Source organism: Ictidomys tridecemlineatus, chromosome 4 (genome assembly GCF_052094955.1).
Source record: "Ictidomys tridecemlineatus isolate mIctTri1 chromosome 4, mIctTri1.hap1, whole genome shotgun sequence".
NCBI lineage: Eukaryota > Metazoa > Chordata > Mammalia > Rodentia > Sciuridae > Ictidomys > Ictidomys tridecemlineatus.
Genome location: NC_135480.1, coordinates 160,852,155 through 160,872,430, shown reverse-complemented (window position 1 = coordinate 160,872,430; position 20,276 = coordinate 160,852,155). Strand labels below are relative to the sequence as shown.

Sequence of the window (20,276 nt, the reverse complement as noted above, 5' to 3'; positions counted from 1 at the left end):
CATTATTTACTTGACAAATATCAGAGTACTTAGTAAGTACCTAACACTGTTCTACATAATGAGACCATAGAAGTGAATAAAAAAAAAAAAAAAAAAAAAGATCCCTATCCTCTTATCCTCATAGGATTTTAATTTACTTTTTTCTATAAAAAGTTCTACGTATTTTAGGTCTTACAAGTCATATTGTCATTGTCACAGCTGCTTAATTGTTTTTGTGCATGAAAACAGACTTAGCTAAGATGTAAAAAATGGCCTATGTACCAATAAAACTTCACTATTTGCAAAAACAGGTGAGATGCAGAATTTGGATATGGTTTGTCAATAACTGGTGTAACAGAAAGCAGCTGAAATTTTTTAAAAGGCCAGGCATGGTGGCACACACCTTTAATTTCTGTAACTCTAAAGTTCAAGGGAAGCCTCAGCAAATTAGTGAGACAGTATCTCAAAATAAAAATTAAAAAGGGCTGGGGATGTGACACAGTGGTTAAGCACCCTGGGTTCAATCCCCAGTACTTGCCCCCTCCCCGCAAAAAAAAAAAAAAAAAAAAAAAGACATAATAAATAAAATATATACACTATGTAAAAAATGATAGTCACATGAAAGTGATTGGAGTTCAGAGCAGGAGAGAGGGAAAGCAGGTTGTATTAGGGAAATGAGGATAAAGTGACGGCCAAGCAGAAACCTGAAAAAGTTGAGGGATTTAACCAAGGGGAAGATACCTAGAGAACAGTGCTTTAAATGCAAGGAACAGCTAGGGCAAAGGCTGCTCTAGAGGTAGCAAAAAGTGAGGTTGGCAAGAGTGAACAAAGGGAAGAGTAGTAGAAAATGAGATCAGATTGCTGAAGGGCAGTCATTCTCATAGGACTGTGCAAGGACTTAAAAAAGATTCCCTTGAGGGAAAGATCTTTCATTTGATGAAAGATAATTTATACCTGCAAATAAAAAATCTTAGAATAAAACTATGTGACAGCAACCTAAGGCATCCTTCTCTTCACCTTTGATTTTTGCAACACCATCATAAATAGAGTCATTTTTGAAAAAGTATTCAGAGTTTCATCTATCTTTGCTTTGGGTCTCCATTAATTTCTTAATGTTCTTTGATATTCAAATCATTTCCCTTTTGAACATCTATTGTCATCTTCACCCTTTTTTTCAGTTTTTTCTTCAAGTGTTAACTTGCTTATCAAATTCTGATTTATCAATGGTTTTATACACTATTCAGACAATTCTCCTTTATCAGCAACATAAACCTACATAGTCCTGTAATTTTCATAAGATTACCAATTTCAATGTGCATTTTCCCCCCACTGTTCTTGCACTGTATTGCTAAGATCAGCCTGGACCACAATGGGTCTGACAAAGGAGTATGGATAAACACCAACATTTAAAGGGAATATCTGAGAGGGAACTTGCTAAAACTGTCAGTTCATTAACAAATGTTTCATTACAACAACTAGTGTTTTCACATGCAACTATAAAGACCTGAAAAAGTAATAATGAGTATCTTCAAAAGCCATGTCATATGGTTATTAATATTTTCAGTTCTAGAAGCATTTCTCTGATCAGTAGAATATCTGCCTAACATGGGTGGAGTCCTAGGTTCAATCCCCAGAACCGCAAAATCAAAACATCAAAAATATTAAGTTCTTAGAGACGTACTCCATTTATTGTTTAAACAAGTATTTATTTCCTGATGCCTACTCCATGCTAGACAACTGGAATAAGTGCTAACAATACAGTAGTAAACAAGAGACTTAGGAAGAGAGGAGAATCAACTACTTTAAATAAAAAATGAGATATAGAGTTAGAGAAATGCAAAATCCAAAGTTCTACACTATGGCTTATAAAGTCCTACATGATCAGATTTCTTTCTAAGTGCAATAAGAAGCAATCATAGAGTTTTATACAAGGTACTTAATTTAATTTTTATTTGTGTTTTATATAAGAGCTGATCATTTAGATATTATTCTATCCATAATCAAGTCATATATATTACTGGATACAATGATTAAAAATTAAAAGAGAGAAATTAACCATGTAATTCATTTGTATAATTTAAAATGAAATTGTCCAGAGCTCTCAATTAACAGCTTCATTCATAAGATTCATTATTATATAAATATGCAGTTTTTCACTGAAAGACTTTAAAATATGAAAAATTAGAAATTGACATTTTTCTTCAAATAGAAACCACCTTTGTTTTCTTTACACTTCCTATATTTCTTTTTTTATATTTTAAATTTTTTTCATATATTTGTTCTTTTTAGTTATACAAAACAGTAGACTGTATTCTTTCTGACTGGTCATACATACATGGAATATAACATCCCATTTTTGTGGTTGTACATGATGTGGAGTTACAATGGTCATGTATTCATACATGAACATAGGAAAGTTATGTCCAATTCATAATTCATCCTACTGACTTTTCCATTCCCATCCTCCCTCCCTTCCCCCCAACCCTCCTTCCATACTTCCTATTTTTCTTTGCAACCTGATTACATTGAACTATTATTACTGGACTGGTTAATTTTCAAAGGGGATTTCTTTGAAGGATATTTCTCTTTAGAGTGTAAATTCTCTCTCAGCAATTTTGTTCTAAAAGTAGAATACTGTACTTACAGCTACAACAGCTTCAGCTACCCCAGTCAATACAGCTGGCCTAAGAGAATGCAGCAGAATCTTACTCTCAAGTAAAACTAAGAGCAGTAGTGTCGCACAATTCTCAGGACCCAGATTCATCAGCAAGGTACTAAAGTTGGCTCCACTAGAAAAAAAAGACAGAAAGAAAAGGTTATGAACTACTTCGATAAAACATATTATAATCTCCTTATTAAATCATTTCCTAAGAGAATGGGGCAGGGGAGTACTGGGAATTGAAATTGAACCAATGATTATTATGTGCTTGAATGAATGTCACAATGAATACCATACTATTATGTATAATTATAATACACCAATAAAAAACATAAATAAATAGGTCAGGCCCAATTGGGCATATCTGTAATAAGAGTGGCTCAGGAGGCTAGATCAAGAGAATCACAAAATCAAAGCCAGCCTCAGCAATTTAGTGAAGCCCTAAGCAACTTAGTGAGACCCTGTCTCAAAGTAAAAAGGGCTGGGAATGTGGCTCTGTGGTAAAAGCACTCCCGAGTTCAAACTTTGGTACCACAATAAATAAATAATTTCCTGAATGTTAACAGATGGAGAACCTAGTATTAATTTCAAGTCTAGATTTGCTACTTTTAAAAAATAAAAAGTAGCAAATTTAATGAGATAGTATAATGGGATGCTTGAAACTCTCTTTACAAAACAAACGGGCTATTAATGGAGAAAGATTTTCATGAATTACAACCATTTGAGCTGAGTTCAAAAGAATGGAGGTAGCCAGACACGATGGCCTATGACTGTGATACCAGCCACTCCAAAGGTTCAGGCAGGAAAATCAAAATTCGAGGTCAGCCTCAGCAACTTAGTGAGACCCTGTCTTAAAAAATGGAAAGGGATGGGGGGATGGGGAGGTGGCTCAGTGGTAAAGGACCTCTGGGTCCTTACAAAAGTACCACACACACAAAAAAAAAGGGGGGGGGGAATGGAGAAAGATGACATATGGAAAGGCCCTGGGGCAAAATATAAATAAATAAAGTCAGTGTTTAAATTAAGGTATTGAATAGTAAGCAAGGGGATAAAAATAACATGAGATTAGGCTGAAACTGAAATGACACAATTATATTGGCATTCTCAAAAGGGCACACTGGCTGCAGGGTAGATAAAGAACTGAAGATAAGAGTAAAAAGATTAATTAAGAAGTCAATCATGAAGGATAAGTAATCATGCTAGCCCAGACTAGTGATGCATACGAAAAGAAACAAATAGATATGAGATACTTAGGATGCTAAAATCTCTTCACTTTGAACATTTAGTTATGAATTGGATATGGGAATGGGAGATAAAAGGGAAAAAGGAAGTATTTCCTACATCTAATCTTGCAACTCTCTGAAGTATTACCATTTTAAAATACCACCATTACCTACCCAGGTATCAAAGACAGAAACATTAAGGTCTGCTAGGATAACAGCACACACCTGTAATCCCAGAGACTCAGTAGCCTGAGGAAGGAGGATCACAAGTTCAAAGACAACCTTATCAAGACCCTCAGCAACTTAGCAAGACTCTGTCTCAAAAATAAAAAATAAAATGAGATGGGGATGTGACTTAGTGGTAAAGTGCCTCTGGGTTCAATTCCTGGTTTAAAAAAAAAAAAAAAAAAAAAAGCTATCCTTACCTATTTTTAAAATAATAATTAACTTTGTTATCCTAACCCCTAAATATTTTAAAGTATTCTGCTCCAAATAAAGAAATATATCATTTTAAATATCATTAATTGGCCTGGGGGTGTGCAGCTCAGCAGTAAAGCACTCTGCTACCATGCACAAGGCCCTGGATTCAATCTCTAGCAACTCAATAAACAAACAAACATATAAATACCATTAATATTACCTTAGTGGTAAAGGTGTAGAAACTGGCTGTGATAATATTAATGCATCATGGACTGACAGCTTGAAAAAAAAGAAAAATAAATTAACCAAACCCATTTTGAAATCTAAATATTTAGATTAGGTAAAATGGAAAATAGTTCAATACACAGACTTTTTTTTTGAAATATAATAAGATATAAACTGACAGCTGTATTTATTCAGAGGTATTACATAAGTTTTTTTAACTAAATTGTTAATTTGAGCTTTAATTCAGTTAACTTGTTAAAAAGCAGTTACTTAAAAATTTGGGAATAACTCCTTTATATAAAAGCCTCAGATTTATTTACTCAACAAACTGGTAAGCATTTTGTATTTGCTTCATGTATATTAATATTTGAACTAAAATATTTACTAAATTAGTAAAATATTTACTAAAATAACTAAAATAATACACTCAAGATCAACAGTATCTGTCTTAATCCTACCATATATATAATGTTAACAATATTTAGGGAAAAAATATTAAATAGCTTGCCTCTACAGACCAGTGCTACTCAACTGCTATATGCAAACTACTATTGTCCAGGAAAAGATAATTTATATACATCAAAATCTTTAGCAACTTTTAGGGCACTCTGATTCTGCTCCCTCATTCAAGCAATGGAATAACATCTATGGACAGGACACACACCTGTCTATTTCTATCCTGATCTCTTACAGCAAGGTGCATATGTTACAAGCTATATACCTACCTAGGTTGGCCACTTATTAGAAAGAAAGAGAAACCAGCCTTGAGCATAGATAGATTAAAAAGCACTATTACAGATTGTTTCAGTTCCCTGCTCCAACCATGGTTCAATACATTTTTAACATTTATCCATCACTCTAAAATTAGGAACAAAATCTTAATTCTGGGTTTTATATTATTAAATTTAGCTACATAAAGGCCATGTTTGGACCAATGATGACAATGTCATGAACCAAAAAGTATAATTATTCCAATTCTGCATACTTAGGATCTAAAAAAAAAATCCCCTAAGGAAAAATGGTCAGAAAAGCTATTAAATAATAGAAATTGAACTTCATGAATGCATTGCTTCACTTCATACTCAAAGGGTCATGGGATCCACTCTACAATGACTAGAATGGCATATGCACAGCTCTCTCAAAATGTATTTCTTTTTAATTACCTGTACAAGGATTCTTGGTCTTTGCGGTGAAGGAAAAGGGATGTTTTGCATAAAATGTGAAATATGCCTGGAAAAGAATTTGAAATAAAGATCATAATTACTTTTCTAAACTTCTTCATATATTTTAACAAATCTTAACTATCTCTATACCTCATCTCAATATGACAAGGCTATTAATTTATTTTTTTTATTTTTTAATTTTTTTTAAATATTTATTTATTTATTTTTCAGCGGGCACAACATCTTTGTTTGTATGTGGTGCTGAGGGTCGAACCCGGGCCGCACGCATGCCAGGCGAGCGCGCTACCACTTGAGCCACATCCCCAGCCCCAAGGCTATTAATTTAAAACTTAGGCTAAGGAAATAAAATTGGGGGCCAGGCACAGTGGTGGACACCTGTAAGTAATCTCAGCTACTCAGAGACTGAGGTGGGAGAATAAGAGGTTCAAGGTAAGCCTGGGCAACTTAGTAAGACCTTGTCTCAGAATAAAAAGTTTTTTAAAAGTAAAGAGGTAGAGGTGTAATTCAGTGATAGAGCATCTCTGGGTTCAATCCTTAGTAATGCAAAACAACAACAACAAAAAAAATTGCTTTTTTTTTTCTTTTTTTTACTTTGTATATTGGAGATTGAACCCAGCACCTTACACATGCTAGGCAGGCAGGCAGGCAAGCATGCATGCTAACCCTGAACTACATTCCCAGCCCCAAAGAAATTTCCTTAATGTAAGTAAATGTCCATTAAAATTCTGAAATGCATGATGTACTTTCTGATACAAAGTCCATATTAATATCTCCTGTTATTACCAGGAAAATATAAATTTTAAAAAAATAGTTCTCAGCTGGGGATATAGCTCAGTTGGTAGACTGCTTGCCTCTCATGCACAAGGCCCTGGGTTCAATCCCCAGCACCACACACACACAAAAAAAGTAGTTCTCATGGGGCTAGGGATATAGCTCAGTGGTAGAACACATGTATGCAGAAAGCCCTGGATTCAATCCCCCCACTGCGGGGCAAAAAGAGGAGCAACTCTATATCTATTTTTCTCCTTACAAAAGATTTCCATGAAAAGAGAACTATAAATTAAAGGAAAATTATCAACAATTCTGATGCTAAAACCCAAACTTTACATTTAACAAAACTCACCTTTACTAATTTCTACATCTGTTTAGAAAAATTTTATACTTAAAACTTAAATTGGCCACTTTAGTATAGAGGGTACCCTTGTGTGTATCTTGGTTATTAGAGAATGAAAAGAAAACCACAACACAATCTATGAGTTGCTTCCTCGGATACATTCTCAGAAAGATTCATATTTGGGCATTCTTAACTGTCACTCTTCAATTTTAAATTACATTCAATGACTCAGGTGAAGAAGAGAGTTATGTAAAAACTAGGGTAACTGTGACTCTCCTTCCCTTTCAATTTTGCTGCTAAAGCTGGATTAACAATGAAACATATTCATATACATTCAGTTTTTCCACCAGACTTCAATCTAATCATTATACATACTTTTCAATGGGAAGAGGATGTGGTCCAGACACAGAAAGTTTGTAGATAAACATAAGAAACTTTCTAAAAGCATCAAAAAAAGGCCAGTGTGAGAGTAAACAAATGCATTTGTTTGAATTGATGGATTTAGAGATCACTTTTCTCTCCACAGGCGTCAACAAGCCCAGCTGCATAAGCTGTTTCTCTGTTAGAAGTTCCCGAGAATATGGTTCGTAAAACTGGATGGCAGCTCCATATACCTAGAGTAACAGAATTGTTATAAGATTTGAGTTTATTTTTTAAAATTAATTTCTTTTTCTCTTATGAAATAAGAAATATTTGCTGGGAATGCAAATGAAAAGAAAAACATCTCACTCAAAATTCCATCCCAAAGATAACCAAATTTTGATGTAAATTCCTTTAATTTTTTTCCACTATATTATACATTCAAGCACATACAGTATACAAAAGTGGACACTAACCTCTTATGTTTTCATTTTAAACCACACAGTGAAATTTTTACCTACCACTTACGCTACAGAATATACCCAAATGACCACAGTCAAGTTGCATTTGTGGTTTTTTTTTTTTTTTGTACTACGGTAAAATAAACTTAACAAAATTTAACCCTTCAATCATTTTTAAGTGTACAATTCAGTGGAATGAACCTTCACAGTGTTATACAACCATTACCACTGTCCACTTTCAGAATATTTTTTATCACTTCAAAGGGAAGCTGTGTATCCCTTCACAGAAATTTACCATTCCCTCACCCTCATTCCAACTCCCTGGTAACCTCTATTCTACTTTTTGTATCTATGAATTTTCCTATTTTAACGTGCTTTCCACAAGTGAAATCATATAGTGTTTGTCCTTTTTGTGTCTGGATTATTTTGCTTAGCATGTTTTCAAAGTTCTTCTATGTTGCAGCATATATCCCAGTTTTACTCCCTTTAAAGGCTGAATAATATTCTATTGTGCCATGTATACCTCGTTTTGTTTATCCATCCAATTACGGGAATTGGGTTGTTTCTACTTTTTGACTACTGTGATTAATGCTTTGTGAGTGCTGAAGTACAAGTTCTGAGTCCCTACTTTCAATTATTTTGGGTGTATACCTAGGAATGAAACTGTAGGACTGAATGATAATTCTATGTTTACTCTTTGGAGGAAATGCCAAACTGTTTCCACAGCAGCACACCATTTTATATTCCCATTAGCAAAGTTCAAGGATTCCAATTTCTTCATATCTTCAACAATACTTATTTTCTGGGGTTTTGTTTGCTTGCTTATTTTTTTGGTAATAGGGATTAAACCCAGGGCATTCTGGCACCCACTGAACTATATCACTAGTCCTTTTTATTATTTATTTTGAAACTGGGTTTCACTAAATTGCTGAGACTGGCCTCAAACCCACAATTCTCCTGCCTCAGCCTCCAGAATAGCTGGCATTACAGGTGTACACCACCACTCCTAGCCATTTTGAGATACGGTCTCATAAGTTGCCTGGGCTGTCCTCAAGCCTGAATCCTCCTGCCTCAGACTTTTGAAATATCTAGGATTACAGGCTTGTGCCAACACAGTAGATTTTATGGTTTTTAACAGCCATCCTAATGGGTGTAAAGTGTTATCTCACTATTGTTTTCATTGCATTTCCCTAATGCATAGAGATATTGAACATCTTTTACCTGCCATTTGTACTTCTCTGGAGAAATATCAACTTAAGTCCTTGGGCCATTTTTAAATTGGGTTATTCAGTTTTTGTTACAGGAGGTTTTTATTTAATATATTCTGGATATAAATACTCTATCAGCTGGGAATGGAGCTCAGTGGTACAGGGACTACTTAGTATTTGCCAGGCCCGGGTTCGATCTTAGAATCATAATACAAAACAAAACAAAGCCAACAACAATCTTCTCAGATATATGATTTGCAAAAATTTTCTCCATTTTCACTCTCTTGATAGTGTTCCTAGATGGGAAAAAGTGTTATTAATTTTGTTGAAGTCCAATTTATCCACTTTTTCTTTTGCCCAAATTTTGCTTTTCATGCCATAATAGATATCACCAGCAAAACCAGTGTCATTAAGATTTTTCTCTATGCTTTCTTCTAAGAGTTTATACTTACAGTTCTCAAGTTGAGGTCTTTGATATATTTTGAGTTTTGTATATCTGTATGTGTGTATTTGTTCTATTGTTCATTTCTTTACCTTTTGTGATGCTGGGGTTTGAACCCAGGGGCTTGCACATGCTAGGCAAGGGCTTCATCACTTTAGCCTTGGGTTAAATTTTATATATCATATATGTATGCACATGTATACACACACACACACTCACACACACACACACATCAATCACATCTACACTTTTTACAGTCCCTTTATCCCTTTATTTTCTTTTAACCTAAGGGCCCTTAGATGGTTTTAATTACTTTCTTTCTAAGATCATTTGGTCAAGCACCTCTTGGCATCTTTGTTATTAAACAAAGTACCTCTATTTTTTCACCTCTATCTACTACAATCTACCTTCTTTTCCATTAAAACATTTCTAATCAAGATCCCAATGACTTTCAGGGCTTAAATTTTTTTGATCTCTCTATAACAAAGTACAGCTAACATTCCTCTGTTTTGAAACTATATTCTTTAGGTATTTTGGGGGCTGGGGGGAGTACCTGGAAATGAACTCAGGGGCACTCAACCACTGGGCCACATCCCCAATCCAATTTTTGGTATTTTATTAAAGACAAGGTCTCACTGAGTTGCTTAGCACCTTGCTGTTGCTGAGGCTGGCTTTGAACTCATGATCCTTCTGTCTCAGCCTTCTGAGCTTCTGGGATTTTAGGCATGCACCACTGTGCTTGGCTTCTTTTAGTATCTTTGTGGCCTCTTTTTTTGATCCAACACTGCATTCAATTCTATTACCCAACACTTAAATACTGGCACTCCCCAAGGTTTTAATTTTATTTGGAAATTTCATCCTTTGAAGGTTTTGATGTTTTTGTTTTCTGTTTTTTTGGTACTGGGGATTGAACCCAGGGGCACTAAATCCCTAGCCCGTTTTATTTTTTCTTTTGAGATAGGGGGTGAAGCTGGCCTTCAACTTGGGATCCTCATGCCTTACCCTCCCTGGTAGCTAAGATTACAAGCATACACTAACATACCCAACTTCAGGAATTTAACAGTTGAACTAACAAAACACAAACCTTTATCTCTACTTTCTTAACTCCAAACTTCTATTTCTAAATAACATGACAATACCTGTACCTGAAAGTCCCATAGGCAACATAAAACATTTTCAAAAGTGAATTCATTGCATACACACTTTTTCCAGTGTTTCCAATCTCACTCAGTGACAGCATATTACCCAGTCTCAAGTTACCCAGTCTTTAAGCTAGAAACTTTCAACTCCATTTTGACTCACCACATCTCAAAGTAAGCACTGCAACAATTCACAATAGCTAAACTGTGGAACCAACCTAGATGCCCTTCAATAGATGAGTGGATAAAAAAAAATGTGGCATATATACATAATGGAATATTACTCAGCAATAAAAATGGCATTTGCAGGTAAATGGTTGGAGTTAGAGAAGATAATGCTAAGTGAAATTAGCCAATCCCAAAAAACCAAATACCAAATGTTTTCTTTGATATAAGGAGGTTGATTCATAGTGGGATAGGGAGGGGAGCATGAGAGGAATAGACCAACTCTACATAGGGCAGGGGGTTTGGAGGGGAAGGGAGGGGCATGGGATTATTAATGATGATGGAATGTGATGATCATTACTATAGAAAGTATAGGTATGAAGACACAAATTGGTGTGAATATACTGTGTATATAACCAGAGATATAAAAAATTGTGCTGTATATATGTAATAAGAATTATAATGCATTCTGCTATCATATATAAATTTTTAAAATTTACATTAAAAAAACAAGCACTACAGTAAATACTAACTGGTCTCAGTGAGGAGTATTTTAGTGACCATAGACCTGCTGAGTTAATAATTTGATCCATCAAAAGCTCCCCATTACAGGTGATACATCCCAGTCCATGTGACTGGCATAATGTTCTCAATTCCTATTTAATAATACAGAACTATATACAGTAAGAGGCATAGGTATTATTTCATTATTTTGTACCTTTGTACATACTGTCATACTTTGGTGCTTCCTCCTGATCTATTCTTCAAAATACTGCTAAGGTATTTTGTGAATACTTTGTAAAGCATTTCTAACATCATACCCATCCCCTCCTCCAAACTAATCAGTCCTTCTCTCTATACTTCATAAATGTTATTAGTAATTGACCATGTAATCACATGGTGCACTGTGGCACATACCTATAATCCCAGAGGCTCAGGAAACTGAGGAGGAGGATCACAGAGTTCAAAGTCAACCTCAGCAACTTATGCTTGCTTTCTTTTCTTTTCTTTTCTTTCTTTTTTTTTTAAGACAAAGGAGCCTTTTTATTTTTTAGTGTCTTTATTTTTATTTATTTATTTATTTAATGTGGTGCTTGAGGATTGAACCCAGGGCCTCACGCATGCGGGTAAGCGCACTCCACCTCTGAGCTATAACCCCAGCCCCAGTTTTGCTTTCTTTATAAGAAAAAAAAAAAAAAAAGCTGGAGATGTGGCTCAGTGGTTAAGCACCCCTGGTTCAATCCCTGGTAATAAAAAAAAAAAAAAAAAAAGAAAGCAAGCATATAATCACATTGTCTCACTTGGGCACAGAGCAATGGACTTGACCACCTATGGACTGGACTGGACCTCTGAAATCAGGAGCCCCAAATAAATGTTCCCTGCTCTAAATTGTTCTTGTCAGATATTTCAGTCACAGCAACACAAAACTGAGGGTCTCACTAAATTGCTGATGCTGACCTAGAAATTGTGATCCTCCTACCTCAGTCTCCCAAGTTAACAAGGATTACAGGCATGCACCACCTCACCCAGCCAGACAACTTTTAGGTATTTAAAGATTTTTAAATTTTCAGTTATATTAACAACTTTAAATGAGAAACATAAATGATCATTAAGCTAACAAGTTAATTTAGTTATAGGTAATGCAGTTAACACAGCACTGATCTTTATGAGAGATATTTTATCTTTAATATAAAGGTCATAAAGTTACAACATGAGACCACATATAAATTCTGTTGATCCACATGAGTCATCTATGGTGAGATATGTTTTTTCAATAAAATTGCTTCTTTATCAACTTTCCTAAGAAAGTTTTCAATTTCCACTGTTATCTGCTTTTTTTAATATTTATTTTTTAGTTATAGGTGGACACAATATCTTTATTTTATTTTTATGGGGTGCTGAGGATCAAATCCAGTGACTCACGCATGGTAGATGAGCGCTCTACCTCTAAGCCACAACCCCAGCTGTTATCTGTTTTGTATTGGCCTGCCCGCCCCTCCCACCCCCTCTCTCTGGTAGTACTATGGATTGAACCCAGTGGTTCTCTACCACTGAGCAATATCCCCAGCCACCTCTCCCCCAACTTTTTTTTACTTGGAAACAGGATCTTACTAAGTAGCTGAGGTTGACCTCAAACTTAATATCATCCTGCCTCAGTCTCCAGAGTCACTGGGATCACAGGCAAACACCACAGCACCCAGTCTCCTTTATTTTAATCTATCATTTTATGTCAATATTACTGATTTATGCAATACATATTTTATATAAGACAATATCCTGTTTCTTTGCTCTTCTGTCTTTGGTGTACTAGTTTTATATATAGTTTTTTAGAATATTATATATTTTATGTATTAGTTTATATATAGTTTTACTATCATAAAGGAGTGAGTTTACTTATTTATTAATTTTTCTGCTAAAAATTCAAAGTGTACCTTTAAAGACAACTTTCCATCAACTTTGGAAAACTCTCAACCAACAGCTCTTAAAGTGTTGCCTTTTTCTTTTCTAGTCTCTCCTTTTGCAACTCATTAAATACTTACTGAACCTTCTGATTCTCTCTGCCACATCGCCAAATTCCTTTTATGTTTTACTGTTTTATTGTGCCACATTTAAAAACATCTATATTCCATATCACTTATTCTTCCTTTAGTTATGTCTGATCTGTTGTTTAATCCATTCACTAACTTTTGCTTTTAGGGCTTTTTTTTTTTTTTTCCTTTTTGCTGTACTAGAGACTGAACTCAGTGACACTATACCATTGAGCTGCATCACAAACCCTTCTTATTTTTTGAATGGTTTCTCCAGAAAGCCTCAGAAACTCCAGGGGTATTAGCATGGACATTACATGAGGGTACTCACATTGGGCATTATAACATACATTTAAATGTTTGTGTTTTTTGTTTTTTGTGTTTTTTTGGGAAAAGGGGATTGAACTCACTTGAGTCATATCCCCAGCCCTATTTTGTATTTTATTTAGAGACAGGGTCTCACTGAATTGCTTAGTGCCTCGCTTTTTCTGAAGCTGGCTTTGAATTCTCCATCCTCCCCATCCTCAGCCTCCCAAGCTGCTGGGATTACAGGTGAGCCCCACTGTGTCCAGCAATTTAAGTGTCATTTTGTTTAAATAATGCTAATATCCAAAGCTTACATCATATTAACCACTAGAATAAGAAACATGGACAAAATAGAGTTCATCAACAAGACAAAAATATACCTTTTCAGCTGAAGAACCTGTCAGGACAAAAGTTGAAAAAACTGGAAGTGGATATTTGGTTTGAGGATCCCAACATTCAATAGTGGCTCCCATAGGAAGGCAGAAAAGAGGTACAGATTCTGAGAGTGGAAAGGATTCATAGTCATCTTCTGGATACCTAAAAATTAAACCTTTTGGGAAAAGGAGGTAATGATAAATTTTCTTTGAAAGTCACTTTTCAATAAACTATACATAATATGTATTAACAAGATATTTTAATACCAAATTTCATGGAAATATCTATAAAATTTCAAAATCAATTTGGGGGAGGGGGGTAACTGGGAAAACTCTCAACCAACAGCTGAATCCAGGAGTACTTAACAACTAAGCCATGTACCCAGCCCTTTTTTATTTTTTATTTTGAGACAGGGTCTCACTAGGTTGTTTAGGGCCTCATTAATTTGCTGAGGCTGGCCTTGAAGTTAGAATCCTCTGCCTCAGCCTCCCAAGCCACTGGGATTACAGGCATGCACCACCACACCCAGCTCAAAATCAATTTTTCTCTTGCTATGACAGAAATTAAAATAAGCTAACAAATTTACCCTTTAAATTTTACCCATGGATTTATAGTAAATTATAACATGGAAATGTATTAAATATACTAGTCAAGACTTTTCAATCTTAATCACAATCGTAAATGTGGTTTTTTTCTACATACATCAACACCTTGGGAAAAAAATGGTAAGAAAGTTATAGGAAAATTTACTATTTCAGTTAGTCTTCAGAAAAAAATTCAGGGAAGGTACAAGTGTTATGAAATAATGCCAAGGCAACAGAAATTATCATAGCTCCTACACTCATGAGGGAGAAGCAGTGCAAAAGGCATGCAACATGAAAAGTAAACAAAACAGAAATCCCTGACACTGAGTACAGAGTATGTGAGACCCAGAAAGCAGGAGCAGGGAGCACTGAGAGAACCAAACAAAGTAGCTACATGCCATCATTAATTAGCCTCTAATTTAACAACTTCTAAGTTAAAAATCTGAAAATCACTACCAGACTTTTGAGTTCATATCCAGTCTCCAAAACTCTGTATTCTAAAATAAATGTCCCTGATATCAAGTATCTAAATACTTTCACAGTTTCTTTCAACAATTTTTTTTGGGGGGAGGGGGTACTAGGAATTGAACTCAAAGGCACTTTCCCATTGAGCTACATCCTCAGCTCTTTTTATTTTATTTTTTTATTTTGAGACAGGGTCTCACTAAGTTGCTCAGGGTCTTGCTAAATTGCTGAGGCTAGCCTAAACCTTACAATCTACCTGCCTCAGCCTCCCAAGTTGCTGGTTTATAGGCATGTACCACCATACCCAGCTAGTGATTTTGTTTGTTGTTTTTTAAGTGAAACCCTCTCCCCACAAAAAAAAAAACATTCTAGGGAATTATGTACAATCAACACATTACAACAATCATTAGCAGTTACATATTTTAAGATCACACTGAATTTTACAGTTGTTGCCTTTATTTTTATAGTATCAATTAAATTGTTTGATTCATTAGTATGAATGTTTTTATGAGGACAATCAAATTTTCAAATATGGATATGCCTGACACCCCTGAAGTAGACTCCATTTCAAAAACTGTGCATGATTAAAAAGTAATTGGCACTGCTTCTTTTCACAAAGAAGTATTCCAGTAGTTCTTCTATTTACAACTGGAGCATACCTGTATTTTCAGTTTTTATCCCACCATACCAGTGGGATGAAGAGGTCACACTTAAATCTTTACAGCCCTTGACACTTTACTGTGCAGTAAGAATGTGGCGATAGATTTCTCAAAAACTTCATGGCAGAAAAGTTTCTCAGGCCCTCCTCTCCTCCATATAGCTGATTCTTTGCAACAAGAAAGGAAGCAAGTCCACTTTTCATGGCAAGTAACATGTGGTTTCAAATAAGACACACAAAGATAAGAGAAGGAAATATAAGAAGTAAAGATGCAGTTTGACACCTTCCTGATTGCCAAAATATAAAAGGTCAGAGAGTAAGCAGTTTCCCATTAAATTGTTAACTCTATTAGTATAGACTGAAAGCTTTAATATTTATTCCACATAATGCTTGCTATAAAAAAAAGTTTAAACTTAATTAGCATATTTTTGTGTGAGAGAGGAGCATTATCTTGTGGTACGTAATGCATTTAAGAAATTGTATATGCTAAAATTATAGGTAATTCAATTTTATGAATAGATCAATTCCACAAACTACATAAGGGGATATACTTTGTCTCTTCTAGCCAAATGCTAATGTGCACCTGTAACTATAATAATAGAGACAAATCTTCAATTCACTTACCAGCTTTATATGCTATTGCATTTGAAGCAGGCACAGACTTCTTGTAACATAGAAATACACTGGAACCCCACTGTAAAACATGAATAAGATTTACAAAAGACAAAAAAAAAAAAAAGTGAACAGAAACTGATTTTCTTGAATCTAAAGATTCAAAATCTAAAAACTTTGGTTAGTTAGAAGAGTCAATTTAAAACTTATATTTATAGGGAAAGGGATAAAGCTCAGTGGTAGAATACATGCTTAGAATGTGTGAGGTCCTAGATTCAATACTCAATACCAATAAACAAATCTATTTTTATAAATGTGTGTATTGAATAGACTAAATAGCATAAAACATAGCAAAAGTCTACAGACAAAACTAAAAAAAAAAAAGAGTAAAAACAGTGCAATTACAAAAAGTTTACAATTTTGCAATGATTCAGAGACTGTCTCCACTTGAAAGAGACAGCACAAAGTGAAGTAGGTATTAAAACCCAAGCTAGGGCTGGGGATGTGGCTCAAGCGGTAGCGCGCTCGCCTGGCATGCGTGCGGCCCGGGTTCGATCCTCAGCACCACATACCAACAAAGATGTTGTGTCCGCCAAGAACTAAAAAATAAATATTAAAAATTTAAAAAAAAAAAAAAAAAAAAAAACCCAAGCTAGGCAAGACTTGGGTCAATGGATGTTATGAGGATATCACTTCCCATCTTAACTAACAGTCAAATGCACATCATTTCTGCCCATATCATATTAAGCCAATATTAATTGACCTGTAACTTTTTTTCAAAATAAATCTGACCTGAACAAAACTGACCAAACTATATTATGTACATATATATGTGTATATACATATATATATACACACACACACATATATATATGTAAAACTGAATCCCACTATATAATTATAATGCACCAAAAAAAATTAAAACACCCAAAAATAATTTCTTTAAAAAATGCTAACAGTTTTAATTTTAGTATTATAAAACCATAAATCAAACGTATATGTAGCCAGGAACAGTGGCACACACCTATTATTCCAGCAACTCAGGAGGCTAAGGTAAGAGGATCTCAGATATAAAGTCAGCCTTTGCAACTTAGCAAGAACCTGTCTCAAAAATAAAAAAGGTCTGGGAGTGTAACTCAGAACATCTCTAGGTTAAATTCCCAACACCACCAAAAAAAAGCGGGTGGGGGGAATGTGTGCGAGTCCAATTTTCTTCTTCACTTGAGTCAAGTCCTTTTAAAAAACAAATATGTTGCTGGGCACAAAGGCGCATGCCTATAATCCCAGTGAATCAAGAAGTTGTGGCAGGAAGACTGCAAGTTTGAGGCCAGCCTCAGCAATTTAGCAAGATCCTGTCTCAAAATAATAAAAAAGGCTGGGAATGTAGCTCAGTGGTAAAGTGCTGCAGGGTTAAATCTCCAGTACTAAATGAATAAGTAAGTAAAATAAATTAGCCAAACCACAATGGCACACATCTATAATCCCAGCAACTCAGGTGGCTGAGACAGGAAGACCGCAAGTATGACGACTGCAAGTACGACGCCAGTCTCAGCAACCTAGTGAGACTCTGTCCCCAAATTTATAAAAGGAGCAGGTGGGGGCAGTGGGTAGCTACGGCTATTGCTCAGTGGTAGAGCATAGACAGTCAGGCAGACAGATAGATAGACTCACAATATTTAAAATAAATAATGTAAAGGGATCTCTCACCCACTCTCTCTGAAATTTTTCTGTGAAGACAGGACTAAAACCCAAAAGCTAATAAAATCTATGTATTAATGTAACACAGACAATATTAGGATTTACCCAAAAATAATCGTAAGTAAAAATCTCTGACTTAAAAGTATGCTTTTTTTTTTCTGGATATTAATTCTGAATTTATTCTAAATTATCTAATAAAACATTATGATTATGAATCATAAAAATTAAAGAGTTGAAAAGAATAAAAACAGAAACATAAAAACATGAAAATAACTAGGGACACCTAACAGTAAGAAGTTCAAAAAGTATCCCTTTTGGGTTTGTTTTCAAATGAAACTTTGAAAGTGAAATGACTACTCTTACCATTCCACAATTTAAGTTTTTGTCAACTTTGCAGAAGGTATGAGGAGGGGTTTCTCCTTTGCTGGTTACAATGACACAGATATCAGTAACTGCCAAGGAATTCTGGGGTCGAATTAGAGGAGCCCTTCGATAAGTGATAAAGATTCTTTGTGAAGTAGTTGAACTATTGTTGACATTGGCACAGCGACCATAGGGCGTGGCTTGGATCACTTCACATCCTGGAATAAGTCTTTCTTTCCCTTCATATATAACTCTGCATGGCAGGGTGGAGAGAGAGAGACAAAGATAGATTTCAGGTTAATGCTGGTTTTCTTTTTTTGAAGCAAACAAAAATTTGATTTCTCCTATTGTTAGTCAAATCTTATTTTCAAAATAAAACTAAGATTATTGCTTTAAGAATTATAAATCTCTGAATTATTTTTCAAAATCTAGCATTTAAGAAGTATAAACAGGATTGAACAACTTAACTTTTATCACAAGATATATGAAAAAAGGATAGCACAATTAATATTCAAAATTAATTCCTAGAAATTTTATCAAAAGTTCACTAGTTTTCACAAAAATTTCATAATTCTTGTCGATTTTTTACCTTTAAACACTTTGAAAAAAATTAAATAATGTTTTCAAGAAATTAAAAACTTATAAAACCCATGTTTATGAATAAAAAGACAATATTGGTAACATAGATGAACTTTCCAAATAGATTACAAACTCAATGTGATTCCTATATAAAGTCCCAGCTGCTTTTATTATTGTTTTGTTACTGTTTTTTCTTCTAGAAAGTGAAGTCTGATCAAAAAGTTCCTATGAAAAATGTGTGAGTCCCAGTATAGTGCAAGCAATCGGAAAAAAAACAAAGTTAGAAGAGTCATACTTCTCTGCTTCAAAACTCACTATGGATCTACAGTAATCAGAATAATGTGTCACTGACAATAGGAACAGACAGACAGATCAATGCAACCAAATGAAGAGCCCCAAATTAAGCTCTTAATATTTACAGTCCATTTGTTTCAAAAAGATTGTCAAGTCAATTTAATGAGGAAAAAACAGTCTTTTCAACCAAACAGTATTGGAACAATTGGATATCTATATGTAGCAGTATGAATTTGGGCCTCTCTTCCTTAAACTACTGTATACCCCAAAAAACTCAAAATCTGTCAACAATTACTTTTTTTCCCAGAGGGTCTCACTAATTGTCCAAGTTATCTGCAAACTTGGGATCCCTATTGTTCAGCCTCCCATCACAGGCATGTGACACCATGCCCAGCAGCATCAAATACTTAATTATAAGAACTAAAAATTTTAAAACTCTTAGGAAAAAACTAGGACTAAGGCTTAGTGACCCTGTGAAACCTTTGCACAAGCAACAAGAAAAGTAAAGTGAACACACATCATCAAAATTATAAATATTCAATTGCACATGGTGGCGCTACTATAATTACAGTTACTTTGGAGGCCGAGAGAGGAGGATCACAAATTACAGAACAACCCTGGCAATTTAGTAAGACTGTGTCTCAAAATAAAATTTTTAAAAGGTCTGGGGATGTAGCTAAGAGTAGCAGACACACAGGTTCAATCCCCAGTACTACAAAAAAATGGATGCCATCAAGAAAGTGAGAAAGCATTTGCGGAATTCTTTCTGAATGTATAAAGAACTTATATAACTCAATATAAAAACAATGAAATTTTAAAGGGACATATGTTCTAGGAAGGCATATGGGAACTATATTATCCTTGCAATGGTGTAAAATTAAAATTATTTTAAAGTAAACTGTTTTTTTTAAAGTGGGCAAAAAAACAGCAGGGTGTTTTTAACTGTGACTATTGTATAAAAACAAATCTTGATATCCAGAAGCACATTAAGTTTGCAACTTTCCACCCTGCTAATTTTTGTAAAACCACAGTCACCTTGGACCTTTTAAACACAAATTTTAAACTCAACCAAGCTGTGATAAGTGGAATGGTTACTGTTTATACTGTGGTATGTTTCTGATTACAGCAGATAATGCTTTCTCTTCTAGTTGTCTTTGAGAGTAAAGGAAAAAAAACAAAAACAAAAAAACCTTTAGATGCAACGGTTTTGTGTAGCATCTTGTCTATCATGTTTT

The 20,276-nt window shown here is 34.7% G+C and overlaps 1 protein-coding gene across 7 annotated transcripts in view; it reads right to left on the bottom strand.

Moving 5' to 3' along the window:
* Dennd4c (DENN domain containing 4C) overlaps positions 1-20,276 on the bottom strand; it is a 101,694-nt gene that overhangs the window by 60,340 nt on the left and 21,078 nt on the right. For 5 of the 7 annotated variants that reach the window (XM_078047689.1, XM_013363189.4, XM_040285842.2 and 2 more), the window contains 7 exons: positions 18,169-18,421; positions 16,120-16,189; positions 13,794-13,963; positions 7,180-7,418; positions 5,670-5,736; positions 4,502-4,560; positions 2,624-2,768 (listed from right to left, as the gene is read on the bottom strand). In XM_078047689.1, coding sequence (XP_077903815.1) covers positions 2,624-2,768; positions 4,502-4,560; positions 5,670-5,736; positions 7,180-7,418; positions 13,794-13,963; positions 16,120-16,189; positions 18,169-18,421 — 1,003 coding nt within the window. Of the gene's footprint in view, positions 1-2,623; positions 2,769-4,501; positions 4,561-5,669; positions 5,737-7,179; positions 7,419-13,793; positions 13,964-15,496; positions 15,615-16,119; positions 16,190-18,168; positions 18,422-20,276 lie in introns of those variants that run through there. The other 2 variants (XM_021733685.3, XM_078047690.1) reach the window with 2 other exon arrangements.